Raw genomic sequence first — 21,998 nt, 5'->3', positions numbered from 1 at the left:
AATATTGTTCCATTGATATTGATCCCTCATCTAGATCAAACTTGGGTTGTTGCTCCCTTGTGTTAGACTCCCAAGAGGAACAAAATGCAAGATTTTTACTTGTGCATTGAAGCACAAATATAACTAATTGTACAAGGAATCGGCTCCCATAAATCAGTCTAATGGGCAGGGGATGACGTACTAAGTGAGGATGCACTTGGATGCTGATAAAAGATTGCATCATTGAACTGTCTCAGTGGCTCAGTGGTCCTCCATGCTGGAACAGCTTTCCAGTTTTACTTTTGCCTTCTCTGACTCCTAGCTTTCTTCAAGACACAAGTCTGGGGCCATTCTCTTATGGGAAGCCTTTCCTGATGTTCTGAGGTATTTGTGTTGTATTTTCATCTTCTTAAAATGACTTTGTGGTTAGGTACCATGGTGGATGCTGGAGCCCTACCAGCATAGGGATTTTCAAGCTGGAAGCCTGGGTTTGAATGTTAATGTCTGTTTTTATTTATCTCCAACTTGATCTTGGATGTAGGACTTTCTTCTCGGCTTCTCAGTTTCCTCTATAAAATGAGGAGATTGTACTAGGATAATTGTGTCACTCTTGGTAAGTCATTTAACTACCATCTGCCTCAATTTCTTCATCTATAAAATGAGAATAAGAGCACTTACCAACTCCAAAGTTTTGGGAAGATAAAATAAAATAATATCTGTATAGCATTTTGCAAAATTTAAAACACTATATGTCAGGTATTATTACTATTAACTATATACATTTTTTACTTGTTTTTGTACATGTTGTATCCTCTTGGAAGAATGTAAGCTTCTTGAGGATAGTGATTGCTTCATTTTTGCATTGATATTTATCCTTGCTTACGTGCATCACTGCATGTAATAGATGTTTGATATTTGTCAGATTCAATTGAATTGACACAAGTGAAACCAAATGTTCATTAAACATCACAGTAGCCAGGGCAAGACTGAAGTTAATTCCCTAGAGCTTAAGATTCTTGTCTTTAAGAGATTTCAATAAGCAAAGATTAGTGCACATGCACACACATACACACATACATACACACGGGCACACAGACATTCAATGTGCTAATGAGTATTTGGATAATGATGAATTGGGAAGAGTTGCTTCATGTTGCACAATAAATATTCCTGTGATTCCTTTCTCTCTCCTTGAGTTGATGATTCATTGAAATATTATACATGAGTACCCTTAGTAGCCCAAGGAGGGATTTAATGACAGATACCAAATCACCTAAATCAAATTAAAAGCATATTTGCCAAGCACCTTCTCTCTATATCCCCCAAAAGACAAAAAACATCAAGAAGAAAATCCTATCAGATTTGTAATCTAATTGAGATTTTACCAAATGTTATCCCTGGGACTAAGCCACATTCTAAGGCTAAAATGAAGAACACTGGTTTTAACTAAACTCATTCTGACCCTTGTGACCTCCTCTTTGTGCCTCAACTTTTTTTTCCACTTGAAAACATATGTCTGGAACCATATGACTTGATTTAAATAACTTCCTCTTTCAAAGACTCAGTTTCTCCCATAGGCAAAATGCAGAGTTCAGATTATTAAATCATATTAAATGGTCTTTTTCCTCATTGAACAACAGTGTGAGCACCAGTAAGAACTATGTTGTGGTTCTTGGGAAATTTATCAGACTTTCAAATAACAACAAGCTAATCCTTAACTCTAGGTATAGCTCTGTCCTTAGCTCACTACCAGGAAATTATATTCTTTGACATTTTAGTTTTTACAACTACCCCATCTTATTTCTGTGGGCAATACTGGAGTCCTACCAGCATAGGGATTTTCAGGCAGGAGGCCTGGGTTTGAATGTTGCGTATGTTTTTATTTATCTCCTACTTGATCTTGGATGGGGAATTTTGTTCTCAGCTTCTCAGTTTCCTCTATAAAATGAGGAGATTGCACTAGGATAGCTTACATCACTTCTACCTGTAAGTTCTCAGTGATGGAATAACATAAGACTTCTCCCTGATTTAGAGATTTGTTTTTTTTTTTTTTTTCCAATAGTGTTTAACTCCTCATGATCCCATTTGGGGTTTTTGATTTTTGGGGTTTTTTTGCAAAGATATTAGAATGGTTTTCCATTTTCTTCTCCACTCATTTTACAGATGGGGAAACTGAGGCAAACAGGGTTAAGTGACTTGAACAAGATCTCACAGCTAGGAAGTGTCTGAGGTTGGATTTGAACTCAGTTCTTCCAATTCCATATCTAATGTTCAATCTTCCAACCATTTAACTGTGCTGTCCCCAGATACTCAAATGCTACAGAGCAATGGAAAGGGCACTGGTTTTGGAGTCACGAGAGAATTTGAATCCTGGTTCTACTACTTCCTACTTCTATGTCCCTGGGCAAGCCCCTTCACTGCTGTGAACTTCAATCTCCTCTTCTAGAAAGTGGATGAGAGAGGTGGGATATGGACTGAATGCTTCCTGCAAGGTTCTTTTAGCCAATAAATCTATGATGCTAAGAAAAAGTCTTATTAAAATTGAAAAATAAAATGGCATATATATATATATATATATATATATATATATATACTCACACACATTTACACACACATATACTCACACACTCACATACATACATGTATCCACACATACTCTATATGTAGAAGCAGAAACAGAATTCAATTACAAATATCCATTAAAAAACTCATAGATGCAAAGCAAGATTATAGTCACAGAACCTGAGTATCAAAAAGATTCTCAGAACCCATCTGGTCCAAAGATGTCAAATATGGTGGAAGCAGTAATGTCAAAACTCCTGGGGAAGAAGGTTAATGTATCATTGCTAAATGTTTATCAAAATAAATAAAAATGTAATACAACAGAGTTAATATTTGTTTGTGGTTTTCTGAGGCAATGTGGAATCTTCAGGGATCCATTTCTAATCGAGTTTGCCCCTGCTGCTCTAGTCCAAGTCACAGAGGAAAAGTATCTATACTTATACGATACTAAAAGACCTCCCAATTGTCAGCTCTAATTGGAAGAAATATTTCCTGTCATCAAACCTCACTTGGCAGTCCTTGTTTTGCCTAGCACCTCCTTCACTAGAGTTAATGTCTCTCTGCAGCCTCTTCCCCATTTACTCCAAGCTAAACATGACTAGTTCCTTCACCCATGCCAGATGAACTCAATGAGGCTTTTCACTAGCCTAGTTTACCTGTTCTGAACTCTCTCCAACTTATCAATAACCTTTCTAAATCATGGCACCCAGACTTGATGAAGCATTTGACAATTTGCAGAGCACTTGGCTTATGTTATAACAATCCTGTGGCGCAGGTGTTACCATTTGGCCTATTTTATAGAAAAAGAAATTGAGGAAATGGTAGTTAAGGGGCTTGTTCAGAGCTGCCCTGGCTCATCCTATACCCACTGTATCCCACACTGGGGCCTTTCCGCCCCAGCCCCAGCTCCCAGCCTGAGAAGGGGGAGTCAGGGTCTTTCTCCCAGGCAGTCTGGGATCCTTCGCAACATGATGATGCTCACCATGCCTTTTCTCTCTCCTGCACAGATATGGAAAACTGAACATGTAAAGACATCTAGTCATGGGGCAGGGCCCGAGGCACCCACAATGCAGTCTCCAGGACAGAAAGGTATTGAAGTGCTGGGCCCAAAGAACATATTCTCACATTTCCTGCTCACATGAAAGGTCAACCTGCCTGCCTTTGGGGTGGTGCAGCTGCAAGAAGGGCCAAAGGTGGACTCAGATGCCAGGTAGAGCAGCTGTGGGAGCAGCCCCTTTGCTCTCAGGGATCACCACGCAACTTCTTCTCAGCCACATGGAGCGTCAAGCATAAAGGGAATCAGAGAGAAACAGACAAGAAGCTCTGTAGCATCACCATCAATTCTTAGACATGAAGAAAAATACTTTGTTAATAGGAATTGCTTCGTGCACATGAGCATCAGAGTTTTAAAAAATGTATTTTATTAGTAAGAGATTAAATCAAGCTGCTAGAATAACTCACTGTGGGTCCCCTGTTCCCAGCAGAACACAGGATCCAGAACTTTGGAAATGCTAGTTTGGCTCATCCTCTCCCTGTGAGCAGGAAGGGCACCATTCAATCTGGCTTGGCATCCAATGAGCCTGGGTATACCCGGTCTCCGGGTAACCCAAACTCACCTACACAATGTCCTGTTTCCAACACAGGCGCTCCCCCAGGAATAAAACTGTTATTTAGTCCAGTGTGCATGCTCTCCTGGGCCCAGGAGCTCTGGCCTCTCTCAGGAGAACAGTTCCATCCAGCTGGCGGCTGTCCTGTGCAGCTGGGCTGCACGCATTCAGCAGGGAACCAGATTTCAGAATTCCTAGTTCCCTTAAAGGGCCATCTCTCTGTACACAGAAGAATCATTTCAAGTCCTTTCTATGGAGAGAACATATTTCAAAACCTTATCCTACCCCAGCCTGGCACAATTTGCCAGCTGTTATACCATACTATTCCCTTTAGAAAAGCCACCTGTGGCTTGCTAGGCTAGAATATTGTGAGAGAGGCAATGAGTTCAAAGCAACCTTCACCCCTGCTCTGGCGATTTTCGGCTCCTTAGTGCCCATCCATAAAATCATTTGCTATAATGCCAACAACTATAATGTCTTCAAAAGACATAAGATAACTACCCTATGTAACATACACTGAATTAAGTAACCATGCATTTATCTTTTATCAAGATGGAAAAGGATGTTCTATATGGGTGAAATTCCCAGATAACTCTGTCACATCCAATTGAATGCTAAGATTTTAAAAGTTTTATGCAGTTCCCAAGCATTCTTTTAAAGCTGTGCTACACATATTCTTTTTTTCATTATAGAAATCATAATAGGCCTAATCTAACCTATTTCTGGGTTCCCTGGATCATTGTGAATATTACTTGCTGCCTAGGAGGGGCAAAATGATTTGGTTCTGAACTTGGATCTTTTTAGCAGTGAGGAAATCCTTTCTACCAATGTTTATCAGCAACCTCTGCCGTTTGTAATCTCAGAGCAAGTATTCTTAACTATTTTTGTGGAGTCTGGACTTGGGCAGTTATTCTGGTGAAACCCTTGGACCTCTTCTCAGAATCATATTTTTAAATACCTAAATTAAATACTTAGACTTACAAGGAAATCAATTATATTGAACTACATTTTATCACCATATAGGTATAGATATAAGTGTAGCTATAGATGTACATGTAGGTATAGAAATAGATACAGATATAGATATAGGTATAGATATAGATATAGGCAAATATATTTATATAAAAATAGAGACAGATATAGATATATATGTATATATATATATACACATATGTATATGTATTTAAATTTACAAACTCTGGGTTAACAACTAGATTAAAAAATTGCTTTGGGCACTAAAAAATTAAATGATTTTCTCAGTCATGTGGTCAGTCGGTGTCTGAGAGGAGACTTGAACCCAATTCTTTCTGGACTGCAAGACCAGTTCTCTATCTACTGTATATCTTGCTTCTCAATCAACTGTGAATTAGTTTGTAATATAAGAATGCTTCAAATGCTACAGGGACTTGTAAGGCTATTTGATCCTTTTCTGAGTATTTCCTGTATTTTTTCTTTTTCTTTTTTTCTTTTTTTCTTTTTTTTGCTTGTAGTTCTAATATTGTTTCTCTCTATGTCAGCAATCTCTTCTCCCTATGTTACCTATCTCTTCTTAGGAAATCAGCTTCCTGCAAAATCTCTTCTTACTGCCAATTGCCTATAGCATGCTGTGATCTCATCTTCAAAGAAAACAAGATAACAAAACTAGTTAAATGTTACCTTAATTTTACCCATCATTTCAAATAAGTTTGAACTAATTATGATTCTATGCCTCTCTTATGGTTTGTGACAAATACTGATCTATGACAAATAATGGTTGTGAGAGTCCTGTTAAGTCAGTTTTCAGTTCTTGATGTCCTAGGCCAGAGGTGTCAAATACCAGACCACACATAGCCCACAATGCTTCTAAGTGTTCCTAGAGACAGATGAAAATATTGTTCCTATCTGATTTTAATAAGTCATGTGTTAGGAAAAACATAAATATATAAACAGGTGAAGTTTTCCAAGTTAATTTCCAAGTCAAGTAGATTGACAATACAGAGATCCTTATGCACTATTTTAGTGGTCTCATTTCTATTTGAATTTGAGGCCATTCCATGAGAACACCAGTTGTAGGGAAGGTGATGCTTTGCATTAGTCAAGGCAGCTCCTCACTAAGAGTTCCCTTCATTTAAATTACTGTAACTAATTAAATCACATGGCCAGTTCCTTTTTTCCTACATGTTTATGAGATTTTTATCTCACTCCTTTTTCCAATCCTTTCTTTACACATCCACCTTCTGGATACACAAGTCTGATTTATGCAAAAACCATAAGTGCTACCTGTTGTTTAAAAAACAAATAAACAAAAAGTTAAAAAAAAATGATAAAACTGTATCCTACTTAGCCAGGCATTTAAAACTCCTCCACAATCTACAGTTTCTTTTATAGCCTTACTTTGCACAGCCACATTCCAGGAAACCTGAGTGTAGACTCTCTAGAAAGAAGAAATAGAATTAGAAAATAATGCAAGCTTTGTTCAGAGGCATTATATGGCCAAGATAGGAGACCAGTTATTCAGGTATCTTCCAGAACTCTCCAAAAGAAAACAAAAGATCATTTGATTGACTTGTTTTAAAGACAATGAAGACCTCAAAAGGTGTGGAGGAAGCAATCAGGGGAAGTGCTATTCTATACAGATTCTCAAATTGGTCACTTGAAAATAAAGAGGAGGAATGTGAAAAAGATTAGCATTTGATATAGATAAAAACAAAGTCAAACATAGAGTGACTGACATGTTTTCTAGGTTCAGAAACCAATTTACCTGAAAAGGCTTAACCTGAGTCACTCATGTGATATGGTAGCTAAAAAAGCTAAAGTCATTTTTTTACTTTACTACCTCTATTCAAAGAGGTACAATATCTAGGTTGTTGATGCTGCAGCTGTTTGTTCATTGTTCTCCAAGAGGATCTTGACATCAGGGAAGCAATACCATAGTTTGCAAACAAACTGCATTTAAGAGTAGGCTGTGCAAGGTCACTTGCCTTACTTTCTCCTCCAGACCCATCTGAATCCAGTGGCCAGATAGAGATCAGGACACCCTGCTGCTTTTTGCCCTTTTAGAATGCACTATAAAAATGTGTTCAGTGCCATGTTCTAGAAAGTACATTGATGAGCTGGAGGGTATTCAGAATAGGAAAACCAGAATAGTGATGATGCTACCTATGACCAACCAATGCACCTTAGATCAACCAATTGTTTAGTCTGAAGTACAGATGATGCACAAGGGACATAAGGATGTCCTTCAAGTGTGAGAACTACTAACACATAGGTGAGAAATTGTACACAGGTTCTTTTGAGACTAGAAGCCAGAACTTCAGAGTTGTGAGAAAAAGTAGAAATTAAGTAAATTTCACCTTGAATTTAAAAGTTTTCTAATAATTAACACAATAAAATGGAATGGAGTCCTCAGGCAGCAGGGGGGATCTCCAAACAAAGCCTGAAGGACCACAAGGATTCTTGTCCAAATATTGGGTGGTTCCTTTCCATTCTGATGTTTTGCATATCACTGATCAAGCCAAACCATGCTTCTCAAATGTCATTCTATACTCTTCCAGTTCTGTGCATTCATGTCAAGAATCCACAGCATAGAAAACAGAGAACCAGAGCCTCACTAACCTGCTGCCATTATTATTTATCTACCTACCTTGTCTCTTTGCCATGGAATATAGGATTCTATAGAGATAATTTTTATTTATCAGTCCACTGCATACCTAATGGCATGCCTCAAAGTCTCAAGCCATATTGCTTTTTAAATTTTAAAAAATGATTTCATTTTTTCATTCTACTTTACTTCCTGACTAAATAAGGTCATAAGATCACAGGATTTAAAAATAATGGGACTTTGGAATTATCTTATCTAACCATTTCATTTTTATACAGGAGGAAACACAGATGTTAAGTTACTTAAAAAAGTTAATCTCTTTAAGGGAAAACAATAAATTTATTTATCTTTGCACATCTCTACCTCACCCCAATGTTACTGAAAGAAGAACTGGTAAAGTTTGTTGCCTTCTATGATGGATAAGTAAACAATGGGATGTAGTTAGTGTTTCAGACAGCAGTGACAGCTTGTGACACATTCTCAGGACTGGAAGTTAGGACACAAGTCAAAATAGGCCATTTTTCTATGTGTCCTTTCTAGTTCTCATCAGTTTCCTCATCAGTCAAATGGGAACAATACCTATGTATTTCTTCTTTCACAGAGTTTTTGTGAAGATAAAATTATATCTGGAAATACAAAAAGGGCAAGAAAGACAATATGAATCAACTAATTAATTAATCAACCAATTGGTGGAAAATGATAACATTATGTTCTCAGACTTTCATTGGTATCTACAGCCTGACTACTTATGCTGCCATTAAGAGTGCACTTATTAAACTGGCTTCACACCAGCAGGGGGCCTCAGGTCTGCATCTTTCCTCCCTGATTGTGGACTATGAGGTCATAGATGCTCAGAGGTCACTCCTAATAAAATTCAACCTAGTCAAAAGTTTAGAAATAACAAAACTAATAGCAGAATGCCCTAACCTAGCCAGTCAGGGGTGAAAATTGTCATACTTTCTTTCCCCACATGTTGTGCATATAACAATAACAATGATGATGATGATGATAGTGATGAAAATTAATAATAGTTTCTAGCATTTATGTAGCAAAGTGCTTTAAATATAGCATCTCATCATTTGATGTTTATATTAATCTGAAAACACCATATTGTCATACATGGGCTAGCTATACATTTTGTAAATTTCACTGATGTTATGCTACAAGTATTCAAAACAATATCCTTGAATCATGTATACAATATCCAGGTGCAAAATAAGAATCCAATTACAATTAATATCCCATTCATATATAATTCAAGGCAAAGATCAATGATACTGAGCACTCTTCCATATTTCTCCTCTCCTCCTTCTCCCTTATAGTAGCATTATATTCACAGTAGATCATCAGTATGATAGAAGATGAAACCTGTGATTTCATTAGTATAGGGAACTCCCAGGTGAGAAAATTCACTCCACCAATGCATGTCAGCATCTTCTCTGAAATTTTTCATCTCAGAGAGTTGTCTGGCACTGAAATATTAACCATCCAGGGTCATAGAGCCAGTCAGTATGTGTCAGATGCAGGACTGGGATTCAGATCTTCCTGGAAACCAGATGCAATTTATATATTCTCACAAATGCAGAGTTCTCAGCAATCCTTTTATCCCTCATCTGTTTAAATAATTTCATAAAACTGGGAACTGGGTTCCCATTCATAGGCTTCCTTACACATCTGCAGGTTAGCGTATATGGGTGATCACATCCCCAACAGGACAGCCATGGCCTAATCAGAACAAGGACTAAAATGACCAAGATGGCTTCTGTATGATTTTATCCAGCCAAACATACCTACATCTCATTCTTCACATTTAAGAAAATAAAATTAATCCCCAAATGTAGTCATTAAAAAGATTGAAGTAACAATTATTGAGTTATATTTTTTAAAAAAATCTTTTCTGCATTTAATTATTGGTTCTGTTATGAGAGGATTTAGATAAGTTGATAATGCTGGCTTTATGTAATTTATTTTTACTAGGCAATTATGGGCTGCATTATATCCTGGCAGCAAGGTATTGTGGGGCATCTTATTAAGCATAGAGCCAGTAAACACTGATGAACAATTTTGCTGAACTAGGCACGCAATTTAGAAAGCAATAATACACAAATCCAATTTAGGACACAATTGATACAGCAGCACGTCAGCACATGTAACTATCATAGCCCACAAATTAAATTGGGATAGCCCTTTTTGCAACAGCACAGGCCAAGATTAAATATACTTCCCCCCCTGAATTTAACAACTTGCTGACCACAAACATAAATACGGATGTGTGTGCATGAGGATACATAGTTGTTTCTAAGTGTGTGTTTTTAAACCACCCAACAGGTAACAAGTGGGAAAAGAATCTGGCTTTGTGTCGAGAGTTGGACATCAACATTTCTTTGACAGGGAAATCGAGTAAAACTAATCCAGCCATCACAGCTCTGGCGGTATCCAGGTAACTTGGAGCTCATTACTTTGTAATTCCAGCAGAGGGCGTCTATGTTAGCTCTGGGATGGCAAATTACTTGTATCTTATGATCATGTCATCACACAAATCCTAGGAGAGCCCACTCCTACCTACAAAGGATTACAGATTTAACTCTAAAAGAAGACTCTGAAGTCATTTAGTTCAACCTGCTCACTTTTATAGGTGAAAAAACTGAGTGACTTGGCTAAAACCACAAGGATAGTAAGCATCAGAAGTGGGAAGGATTTGCGTCCCTTTCTTCTAAGTGGTCCTTTTCATTGTATTTCCCTATTTCCTGTGGTCTTGAATATCTTATGTTTCTTCCTAAGCATGTCTGGACTTGTTGATTTCAAGAAGACCATTTAGGTTTTTTTAAATTCACATGCATATACATATATTCATATGCATATATTCACACATGTTTTGTTGATGCTTTTTTATATCACTGTCAATTCTCAGTGATTACACACATACACACACAAGAAGCTAAACAAATTAATACAACAAGAAGCTAAACAAATTAATACACTAACCATTTTGGACAGTATATGCTTCAATCTGCAACTATAGATATAGATATATATCTATATAGAGATACAGAGATGGGGTTTCTATCCTTCTTTTGAGAAGATCTTTTATTTATCTTGCTATTGAGTTTGTAAAGACCATTTTGGAATGAACATCTTTGATTTTTTTCATAATTCTTATAGATTTAATGAATGGGAAGGTAATATGAAGAGGATAAAAGACAGAGAAAGAAAAAGAAGGGAGGGGGATTATGTTGTGAGTCGATGGCTCCAACTCTCACTATTCCTCCAAAGAAAGGTAGAAATCACCATTCCATGTGACCCAACTCTCTTTGCCATCATTTTCTAAAACTGCCCTCTTGAATGAATCTGGTCTTGATCATTTATACCACTGAAAATTTCAAATACTCCACTGAGAGGTGTGAGACTACCATTGGCTAAATCACCTTTTATTATATAATTATCTTAAATTACCTAGTATGTATTGTGAATGAGTATGAGAATCATTGTCCAATTTAGTTGTGTTGGGATATGATAAGTAACTTTGTTCTTTTTATGTACTTATAACAAGCAAAGAAAGACCCTCAGAGACTTATCTATCTACAAATCAATAATCTTTTCTTTTCTTTCTAAGAAATCAGTCTAAACTCCTTGTTGGTGATGAGCGAGGAAGAATATTCTGCTGGTCCAGAGATGGGTAGGAAAACATAGTGATTTTGTAGAACTATTGGATGAAAAATTGGATGCTTCTGGAAATGCAGTCCAGGATTACAACATGCATTGTTTCAAGAGACTAAAACAAAATCAATGGAAGTCCAAGTTGTATGTAATGCATGAGTTCCAAGAGAAAAGAGAAAAGATATTCATTTTAACTCCCTTTAATACTTGAAGAAAACTATACCAGGAATATGAAGATGACATGAAATCTACTGTTTTTCCCAATGTAATACCAAACTGTTTATAATGTTCTATCCCTATGATGTATGTCCTCTATGGAGGGAAAAATGGAATGTGTGTAAATGTGGAATCATTTTTGTTTTATGGAATGAAACCTATAGTTCATTGAAATCCAGAATATGCATCTGGATTGCCCATACATATGACTTCTATAATAGGGTTTTTCCTAATAAATAAAATTGTTGCTTTCTGAAAACTGGTAGTAAAATATTTTTATTAACATTTCCCCCAAAATGAAGGAAGGGCATTAAGATGGATCTGTTGGTTTGTAATATCTTATGATTTCCAATCAAAATGGACCTGCTGCAAGTTTAATAGGAGTAAGAAACTCCTGAGGAACAAACAAGTCTGTCCTTCCTTTGGTCATCTTTGCCAACACTGTCTTGTCTCCTCCCTACCATCCACCTCTGTCCCCAGGCTTTCCTTCTGAAATAAAAATCTGGGACAAGTTCAGCTGTCTATGAATAACATGAATAAAACATTGAATGAATGGGAAAAAAGCATTTATTAAATGCTTACTATGTGCAAAACTTTGTACCAATCACTAGGGATATTAAATAGGAAAGTCAATCACTCTCTGCTCTAAATAGTTTACATTTTAATGGTGGATTCAAACATACATGGGAGATTTCAATTGCTAAGCAGACCCAGTCTTTAAAATTCTGTGGCAAAATATATTAATGTCCTTTCTCTGAATGAAATTGCATCATATTCTGATATTGAACTATCTGTCAGCTCCAAGAATAGTAATGACAAGAACTTTTCAACAAATGTGACTATAACATCTGCAGGAGCAATAGTCAGGTGTGACTTCCAAGAGTGATGGCTACAAGCACTACTATCCTCAAGACTCTTGAAGCTGAGTCCTCAGTTGTTGCTGTTAAGGTCTTAGAATAGTAGTCAAGGTGGTAATGGTGATGGTACCATCTGCTGGTACATGCTGGTCTCCTACCTTTCCCTTACTGTGGTACTTCATGAGTAAGCTGGCTTGCCTACCCTATGAAAGACAGTTGCTTGACAGTGGGCGAGGAGAGTTGGCCCCTTCTCCACAATGATTTCTCCACTTAATGATGGCTTCAGGAATGGAAGCAAGTATGGTGACCTAGGGACACTATTATTCCTAAAAGCTCTTACACTCTCTATATTAGCATCTGAGGGGAGATAGTGGTAAAGGTATTGTTAAGATATGACTTGCCTGGTATATTGTCTCCTAGCTATACTAGACAGAATGTGATTTTACAGGTTTCATTCTTGTTTACTCAGTGTTGAAATACATGGTAAGGAGACAGAAATACATCTGTCTGTCTGTCTCTCTCTTGCTGTATCTCTGTGTGTCTCTGTCTATTTTGTATATACAAAGACACTTCAATTTCTAACTTCCCCCCTAGCGTTTTCTTACAGAAGGCAATAGCAGAGAGAAGAGAGGAGAAAAAATTGAGAACTGAGAAAAATTGAGAACACAAGAAAAGCTTAAGAATAGGTGAGTTCTGAGCTGAATCTTGAAAGGAGTCAGGAATTCTAAGTCTGAGATTGGGAAGGCAAGTGCTCCAGACATGGGGAACTGTGGTGAGTCAGTGTCATAGATGAGGAATAGCAAGCAGTTCAATGTGATTGGATTATAGAGTATGTAGATCTAACTACATCCTAAGGTAAAAAAAGTAGGAATTTTTGAAAAGCTTTAAATGTTAAAGGATATGATCTTAGAGGTAACAGAGAACCTTTTAAACTTATTTAATAGTGGGGTGAGATGAGCTGTTCTATATAAAGATCCCAGCAGCATACAAAGATGGTGTCCTGGATGAGAAAGACTCTGTACCATGGATAGAATGGAGTGAGGAGGGGATCTGAGTGAGGGAAAATAAGGATCAGGACCAAGTGTGACTTTATTATGTGGAAAAAAGGGGATGTTTGTGAGTGAAGGGATAGAAAAAGAAAGTGCAAGATTTGGCAACTAGTTGGATGTGTGGGATGAGCAAAGTGAAGAGAAAAAAAATAAAGCTGAAGTTATGAACCTGGGTGATTGGAAGAATACTGGAGCTCTCAGCACTAATGGAGAAGTTGAGAAAAGGAGGTGGTTTACTAGAAAGAGATGAGTCAGTTTGGGTTAAGTTCCCTGTGGAGGTAATGTGAATCCATGAAAACAGATAACAAAGATATGCATTAAGGTTTGTGAAATATTTTATATATGTCATTTTATTTATTCGTCACAAGAAAATTATAGATGAAGAAACTGAGGCTGAGAGAGATTAAGGGACTTTCCTACAACTAGCAAGTATCTAAGGCAGGATTTGAACTCAGATCTTCTTGGATACAAGTCCAGTATTCTGTGCATTGTACCACCTCACTACCTGGTTGAGGTCAGGACAGAGCCTGGATGACAGTAGAAGGAATCCACATATTTCATAGGCAAATGACAAGGAGGGGTCAGATAGGAAGAGAATCCAAGAAAAGAGTGGAAGAAATATCATGGTCACCATTTTAAAAGATCAGGTTCAATTTTTTGAATCTAATGAAATCTGCTGAAATATATATACATACAGTATATATTGTATGTGCATATGTGTTTTAAATATATACATACATATATGTGCACATGTTTACATATGTGCACACACACGTGTGTATAAGTACACACACTTATACACACACCATATATGTATTTGTGTGCATGTATATATATAAATATATATGCACATAGATAGATAGGTAGACAGACAGATAGATGGATAGATAGATAGAACACATATACAGAGTATTGCAACACTGGAAAATTGAGAGGCAGGTCAACTTAAAAATTCCCCTTGCACCAATTATTGGTGAGTACAATAGCTAAATGGTAAGGCAAATAACTTGATTACTTTAGCAGTTTGCAGGCAGAAGTAGGGTCATGAAAAACTGGTCTCCCTCTCCCTTCAGAATGCTTGCCTTTTTATCCCCAGAGGATTGGAAACATAATGATGGGGGGTGGGGAGGAGGAAATTATTTTTCTTCTAGATAGAAATCACTGACTATATCTGTGTTGAATATAAAGGGTCTTCTTACTTGAGAAGACAGTAAAAGGGACTTAAGGAATACCTTTTGCTTCCCAAATAATCAGTATAATAATAATAATAAATAATGATAATGATGATAACTAATATTTACATATTGCTCTTCTGTGCAAGGCATACGGTTAAGAATGGGAGAGAAGTTCCTACACAGTTGGAGGAAACAATCCAAAAAATAACCCAGAAAGAACAGGGTTTTAATGGGCAGAGTAGAATCAGAACCAAAAGTCCTGAGTATTGAGAGAAGAATGAATTATGGAAGAAGAGGACTAGGAGAATACTTAAGTCTCTCATCACCTCTTTCCTGAACTATTTCAATAGCTTTAATCTGCTTAATTCAAAACTCTTCCTCATCCCAATCTATCCTCTATGCAGTGACCAACATTATTTTTCTGGTGTAAGCAGATCATATCATCCCAAAATCAACAGCAGAATCCATGGCAAAAATAAAAAGAAAATCCTAGAAAATTACAATTGACAAGAATAGTGAAGAATGTAGCCACAAGACCACCACCCATATAGCAATTGCCTTGGACCCATCACCCTATTCTATTTTTATTGAGTTGTGAATTCAAAACTATTTCTATTTAGTCAGTTAGTCAATCAACAAGCATTTGTAAAGTATCTTCCAGGTGTTAACTATGCTAACCTCTGGGGATAAAAGACACAAGTGACAAATCCCTGCCCAAAGCTTGCAGTCTAACTGGGGAGGCTAGTTATATAAAGAAGTATATCCAAAACAACTACAAGGTGATTTGGGGAGGGGAAAGATACGAGTAGCTGATGGTGGGAAGAGGGAAGGAAATTTAAGAAAAGACCTAGACGGTGATGTTTGAAATGACGCTTAAGGAAACTAGGAATTTGTACACCCGGAGGTTAGGTAGTGGTGTGCAAGAGCCGCTCCAACCAACAAGATTTTAGGGGCGAAAATAACCCAGGTTGTTACCCATGTGTTCTGTGCTCTTCATCGTACCAGAAAAATCAGTTTCCAAAGCATGTTGGCAAGTCCTTTCAGAAAAGGCCAACTGAACTCAGATACTAGCCGTATGATCCTGGGCAAGTTACTTAGCCCTTGCCAAAAAACAAAAACCCGACTTAGACTGACCCATAATTGAGTCGCCTCTCTTCAGCCCCTGCCGGGTCCAGCTCAGCTCCCAGCTCCTGCTTATACAGAGAGAAAGCCAAAACCAGCCTCTGACCTTTAGGAATCAAATCTACTTCGCGAAGTCAGTAGCCTAGCTTCCCCTACACTAAGTTAAAGGGCAAAATCAATTAACAAGGATGGTTACTGTTTCTTTTTGCGGTGAGGGTTACCTGACTCGCCCAGGGTCACACACAGCTAGTAAGTGTCGGAGGTCTATACCCTGTGCCACTTAGCGCTCTAACCAAAATGTTTAAAGTGTAGGGTACTAAGGAGGGACTCAAAGATAAAACTGGGCTCCTGCAGCGACGGCGCCTGAAACTGGCGAGACCTCAGAACTGGGGTACCAGCCCAGAAGGTAGCTGCTGCCCCGGTAACGGTACCTCCATCTTGCCTGCCTTTCAGATTCCGTTTCTCGTTGGTCACAGCCTCCGCCACTCAAGGCAATCCCGGATGTGCGTCATTTTAGACCTCGCCCCTAAAAGATGAACCTCAACTTCAAGGTGTAGTAGAATAGAGCCGCCTCTTCCCTCCCAATCATTCTAGTTCCTGTACATCTGACCAATCACAAAGTTTCTCTTCACAGAAGACCCGCCTCCCCCCACTGTAGCGAATCCGTCGCCAGAAAATTAAAAAAAAAATAAGGCCAAACTACGTTTCCCACAAGGCATTTCACCGTGGTGCGCAGTTTGGCAGTGAAGTCCCGCGGGAGTCCTCGCTGCTGCCCGCTGCCATTCCCCTGGAAGCCCACGGCAATACTTGACTTCCTCGTCATGGCCCCCACCATCCAGACTCAGGCTCAGCGGGAAGACGGTCACCGAGCCAGCTCCCATCGGACTGTGCAAGAGAGGTCGGGCGTAGTCTGTCGCGTCAAGTACTGTAACAGTCTCCCGGACATCCCGTTCGATCCCAAGTTCATCACGTATCCATTTGACCAGAACAGGTTCGTCCAGTATAAGGCGACGTCCCTGGAAAAGCAGCACCGACACGACCTGCTCACGGAGCCGGACCTGGGCGTCACCATCGACCTCATTAACCCGGACACCTACCGCGTTGATGCCGGCGTGCCGCTAGACCCTGCAGATGAGAAATTACTGGAAGAAGAGATCCAGGCCCCCACCAGTTCCCGAAGATCCCAGCAGCATGCGAAGGTGGTGCCCTGGATGAGGAAGACGGAATACATCTCCACCGAGTTCAACCGATACGGAGTGTCCAATGAGAAGCCCGAGGTCAAGATTGGGGTGTCGGTGAAGCAGCAGTTCACGGAGGAGGAGATCTACAAGGACCGCGATAGCCAGATCTCGGCCATCGAAAAGACCTTCGAGGATGCCCAGAAGTCCATTTCTCAGCACTACAGCAAGCCGAGGGTGACACCCGTGGAGGTGATGCCCGTCTTCCCGGACTTCAAGATGTGGATCAATCCCTGTGCCCAAGTGATCTTTGACTCCGATCCAGCCCCAAAGGACACCAGCGGCTCTGCAGCCCTGGAGATGATGTCTCAAGCCATGATCAGGGGGATGATGGACGAGGAGGGCAACCAGTTCGTGGCCTACTTTCTGCCAGTGGAAGAGACCATGAGGAAACGCAAGCGGGACCAGGAAGAGAAGATGGACTATGCTCCCGATGATATCTATGATTATAAGATTGCAAGGGAGTACAACTGGAATGTGAAGAACAAGGCTAGCAAAGGCTATGAAGAAAACTACTTTTTTATCTTTCGAGAAGGCGACGGTGTCTACTACAACGAGTTGGAAACCAGAGTCCGCCTTAGTAAGCGCAGGGCCAAAGCCGGAGTGCAATCAGGCACCAACGCTCTACTGGTGGTCAAACACCGCAACATGAATGAGAAGGAGCTGGAAGCTCAGGAAGCGCGGAAAGCACAGCTGGAGAACCATGAACCGGAAGAGGAGGAGGAAGAGGAAATGGAGAAAGAGGCCCCTGACTCCGATGAAGAACAGGAAAAAGGAAGTGGAAGTGAAAAGGAAGCCAGTGAGGAGGAGGAGGAAGAGCTATCTGGAAGTGAGAGTGAGCAGGAAGAGGAAGAAAAGGAGGAAAGTGAGAAGAGTGGAAGTGGGGAGGACAAAGCTGAGGAGGAGAGCAGTGAGGATGAGGCCCGAGCAGCCCGAGACAAGGAGGAGATCTTTGGAAGCGATGCTGACTCAGAGGACGATGAAGAAGAGGAGGATGGGGGAGGTCCAGCCAAGGACAGTGGAGAGGATGAAGACGACAGTGGCAGTGAGAGAGAGAATGGGCAGCACAGCCCTAGTCCCTCCTTTCTCAGTGCTAGTGACCACTCAGCCCAAGAGGATGGCAGTGATATGGGCACTTCTGATTCCAGTGAGGAAGTCAGTGACAGTGATTGAGGCTCAGAGACCCATTGCAAACCACCAAAATGTCCAGGAGGGACTGAGCTTCTCCAGCTCCAACACCATTCTCAGAACAAAAGGAAAAGACTATTTCTCTTCCCTCCCCCCTTAAATTTTTGTTCTCAATAAAGGCTATATGTTTACAAGTTAAAAAAAAAAAAAAAAAACCAAAATGTAAATGAGAGTCCCTGCCTTCAAAAGCTATTGGAGGAGATGATACAACTGCATACTGTCAGAGAGATTGACTAAATACTAAATACTAAAATGTGTATATAAATATATACAAAATAAAAATAAGGTAATAAGGGGCAGAGGAGAGGAATTGCTAACACCTGGGAGGATTAGTCAAAGGTATGAAAAAAGATAAAGGATGGCATAAGACAAAAAGGGAATTGAGGATGGAAAGAAATTCAAATACAAAAAAAAAAAATATGAAGGGGAATATAATAAGGTCGGACAGGCAGGTTAGAAATTGATTATGAAGAGCCTTGGATACTAGGCTTAAGAATTTCTATTTTATTTCACAGGCAATGCAACACCACTGGGGGATTCTGAGTAGAGGTCTAATATGATCAAGATCTTGATCATTTAGTGGTTAAAAAAAGAAAAGAAATACATTGGAGAGAGACTTGAAAGAGGAAACCCAATAAAGAAATCATTGAGATCTATTCAGATAGCACTGAGGTGCCTCCCTAAAATGGTTGCAGTGTGACAAGGAAAAGAATTATAAATGTAAGAGCTTATAGAAGAAATCAGGCTGAGAAATTTAAATGCAGAGTAAGGAAGAGGGGGAAAAGAAAATCAAAAGTAATTCGAGTTTATGGGCCTAAATCTAAATGGCTGGGATGATGGAGACAACCTCAACATAAAATTGGTGGGGGATGCAAGTTTAGAGATGAGAAGAATGAGGAATTTTGTGTTAGACATACTGAAGTACCAATGACATCCAAATAGAGCTATCCAGCAGGCAATTAGAAAATCAGGAATGGAACCTTAGAGAAAGGAATTATTCTAAATTTAATGCCAATTAAAGAGGTTATTTTCCCAGTACCTTACCTCTCCATCCAAAAAGAAAATGAAAACGAAGAAAAAAAAAATCTCTTTAAATTTTTTATCACATTGAGATTCCAAATGTTAATCCTTGGGATTATGCCATTCTAAGGCTAAAATGCAAATTTAATCCAATTTACTCTTTGACTCTTGGCATGTCACCTCAACTTATTCTTTTTTAAAATGGGTGCCGGGGGCTGTATGACCCAGGACAAGTCACAGAACCTTTCAAGGACTCAGTTTCCCTATAGATAAAATGAAGCAGTTAGATGCCATTAAATATAAACTGGCTCCTTTCTCTGTAGAATAGTGTATCAACAAAAATTCGTCATCAGTGCTTCCTGAAAGGTTTGTCAGATAGTGGACTCCTCAACTTTAGTCCCAGTTTCATTTTATCTCATTTCTGTAGTAAAGAGAAAGAATGGGGTTGGACTATAGATTTGGAAGTCATCTACATAAAGATATCAAAATCACATAGGAGTAGATGAGATTGTTAAGGGATGGAATTTAGAAAAGGGGAAGGGGGGCAAGAAATGAATCTTAAAAGAACAAAGGGTGGGTGAAAGATGAGAAGCCAGTAATGGAAACAGAAGAGTGGTCAGAAAGATAGGAGAAATTTGCAAATGCAATATCATAAATGCTAATGGTTGCCAAGGAGAAGTTGCTCTTTGGGGACCCAGCCTACCAAATTCAAGCAGAACTTGGGGAATACTACTATTTCTCTTCTGCCTTTTCTCCTCCTTTCTCTTCTCCTCTTAATAAAAGTGGTTCCCTTCTTGATGAGAGTAAAACTCTGCTTGATCTGAGTGAGCTCTGTAAAATTGTCACTAATAAAAAATGTCTCTTTTGCTCTACAAACCCAAATAGTCTTGTATCCTCTGTAGCAAGATAAGTTTTCTTGGGGGAAGTCACAACCCCCAGCAAGATTTCACATCCACCTGCGACTTCCCTTAGCATGAATAAAATGGGTCTTCAGAAAATGACTCCCCTCAGATCACTTCTTACTTGAGAATGATATGCCCACGAAGAGAATCCTTCTTGTTGTTTCTTTAAAAATAAAGCTTTTTTTACCATAGCCATTGGGTTTAGCAAATTCCTTTGCCTGAAGCCTGAATCTGTGCCTTGGAGAATACAGAACATGACCCATTCCTGCCTAATCTCTTCTTCGGTATCCTCATCCCTCATCATTTGGTGGCCCTTCCACAAGATTTTCATCCATGAGGGTTTTTCTGGTTGAGGTAAGCCTACCATACCATCCTTTCCCGGGTCACACACATGGAGCTGTCTGGAGTGTTGCACTCATGCAGATTTGTGTCTCCGAGGACGCTTGGACAGACAAACTTCTGTGGGATGACAAATAGCCCTTTTACTGAGGAGAGCTTTTGTTACATCTTTCTGTCTCTTTGGGGACACCTAGAACAGATAAGAGCTACAGAATTGGAAAATTTGGGGCCTGTGGCAGTATGGGTCAGCTTCCTTCTTCCATTCCTAAAGATTCTCCCTTAGGCTGTCTCTTAAAAAATAGGGACAAATTCGGTTTTAGAGATTTAAAATCGAAAAAGCTCATCTATTTTTGCAATACTGTCTGGCCACAATATAAGTTAAACAACCAGGAGGCATGGCCAATTAATGGCTCAATTAATTTCATTACTATTAGGGAACTAGACTTATTTTGCAGGAGACAGGGTAGATGGACTGAGTTTCCCTATGTTCAGGCCCTCATGGCTCTGTCTCAGGATCCTAAATTAAGGCTAAATTGCAGAATGTTGCTAGTTATCCATTATCCTCCAGTATGAATATCATTATCTCCTCTTATTATACCATAGAGGAGAAAAGGAGGATCTGGTACCTGACCCAGAAGTTTGGAGGACATGGCTGCTTCTTCCCCTGGCAGATACTAAGCAGGAGCCATAGATGTGCCCATCTCAGAGCTGGGGGGAACTATCAGGAGGGGAGTGGGGATAGAGAGAAGAGGAATCATCTTTTAACTTGCCTCACTGAGGGCATGAAGCAGGTGAATTACAATAAGCTTAGAGAGATCACCCAAGCAACTGAGGAAAACCCTACCCTCTTTAAGGGTTGCTTTGTAGAGGCCATTAGGAAATATACTAATTTGGACCCCACTTTTCCAGAGGGGACCACTGTCCTTGGCAGGCATTTTATCAATCAGTCTTCCCTAGATATAAGAGGGAAGATGCAGAAATTGGCTCTAGGGCCCAGACTTCCATGACTCAGTTATTGGAAGTCACTTTTAGGGTGCTCAATAATAGGGACCAAGAGAAGGATCAAAAAGCCAAGCCAAAGAACAAAGAGCAAGCCCAGATTTTGGCTGCTGCTATTTCTAAGGGGCCCCAGGGCTCGTGCTTTAGGTACAACAGGCATGGCCACTGGGCAAGGAATTGCCCTCTGAAAAGTCAGCCTCCAGGTCCTTGCCCTAGATGTAAATGGGCAGGACACTGGAAGAGTGACTGCCCAGGGAAGGGGAGGGCTACGGCCCCCAGTCTCGCCCTCTGGGCCTCTCAAGACCTGGACTGACAGGCTGCTTTGGCTATGGCTCCCTTTGCTCCATCACCACCGCCATCGAACCCAGGGTGACTTTAGACATAGCAGGTATGCTCATCTCCTTTCTTTTTGATACATGGCCTCTCTTTCTGTTCTGCTCGAGCATTGGGATCCCTCTCGCTCCATAAGGTGATGGGAATTGACAAGAGACACCGGAAATGCTTGGAA

At 39.6% G+C, this 21,998-nt stretch overlaps 2 protein-coding genes across 2 annotated transcripts in view; both read left to right on the top strand.

The window, feature by feature from the left end:
- Positions 1 to 11,860, top strand: part of WDFY4 (WDFY family member 4) — a 370,289-nt gene extending 358,429 nt beyond the window's left edge. Inside the window, exons 60-62 of the mRNA XM_051981900.1 lie at positions 3,549 to 3,630; positions 10,057 to 10,168; positions 11,342 to 11,860. Of these exons, the coding sequence (XP_051837860.1) occupies positions 3,549 to 3,630; positions 10,057 to 10,168; positions 11,342 to 11,408 (261 nt within the window). The 3' untranslated portion in view covers positions 11,409 to 11,860. The remainder of the gene's footprint in view (positions 1 to 3,548; positions 3,631 to 10,056; positions 10,169 to 11,341) is intronic.
- Positions 11,861 to 16,163: 4,303 nt separating this feature from the next.
- Positions 16,164 to 20,343, top strand: LOC127551802 (RNA polymerase II-associated factor 1 homolog). The gene has a single exon (XM_051981891.1). The coding sequence runs from the start codon at positions 16,626 to 16,628 to the stop codon at positions 18,213 to 18,215; it is 1,590 nt and encodes a 529-aa protein (XP_051837851.1). The 5' UTR covers positions 16,164 to 16,625; the 3' UTR covers positions 18,216 to 20,343.
- The last annotated feature ends 1,655 nt before the right edge of the window (positions 20,344 to 21,998 follow it).

The sequence above is a fragment of the Antechinus flavipes genome, chromosome 2 (genome assembly GCF_016432865.1).
Source record: "Antechinus flavipes isolate AdamAnt ecotype Samford, QLD, Australia chromosome 2, AdamAnt_v2, whole genome shotgun sequence".
Lineage (NCBI taxonomy): Eukaryota > Metazoa > Chordata > Mammalia > Dasyuromorphia > Dasyuridae > Antechinus > Antechinus flavipes.
This window is presented reverse-complemented; position numbering and strand designations above follow the sequence as displayed.

Bases quoted from the DNA above. Each gene is read 5' to 3' on its own strand.
- LOC127551802 (XM_051981891.1), top strand. From the start codon at position 16,626: ATGGCCCCCACCATCCAGACTCAGGCTCAGCGGGAAGACGGTCACCGA.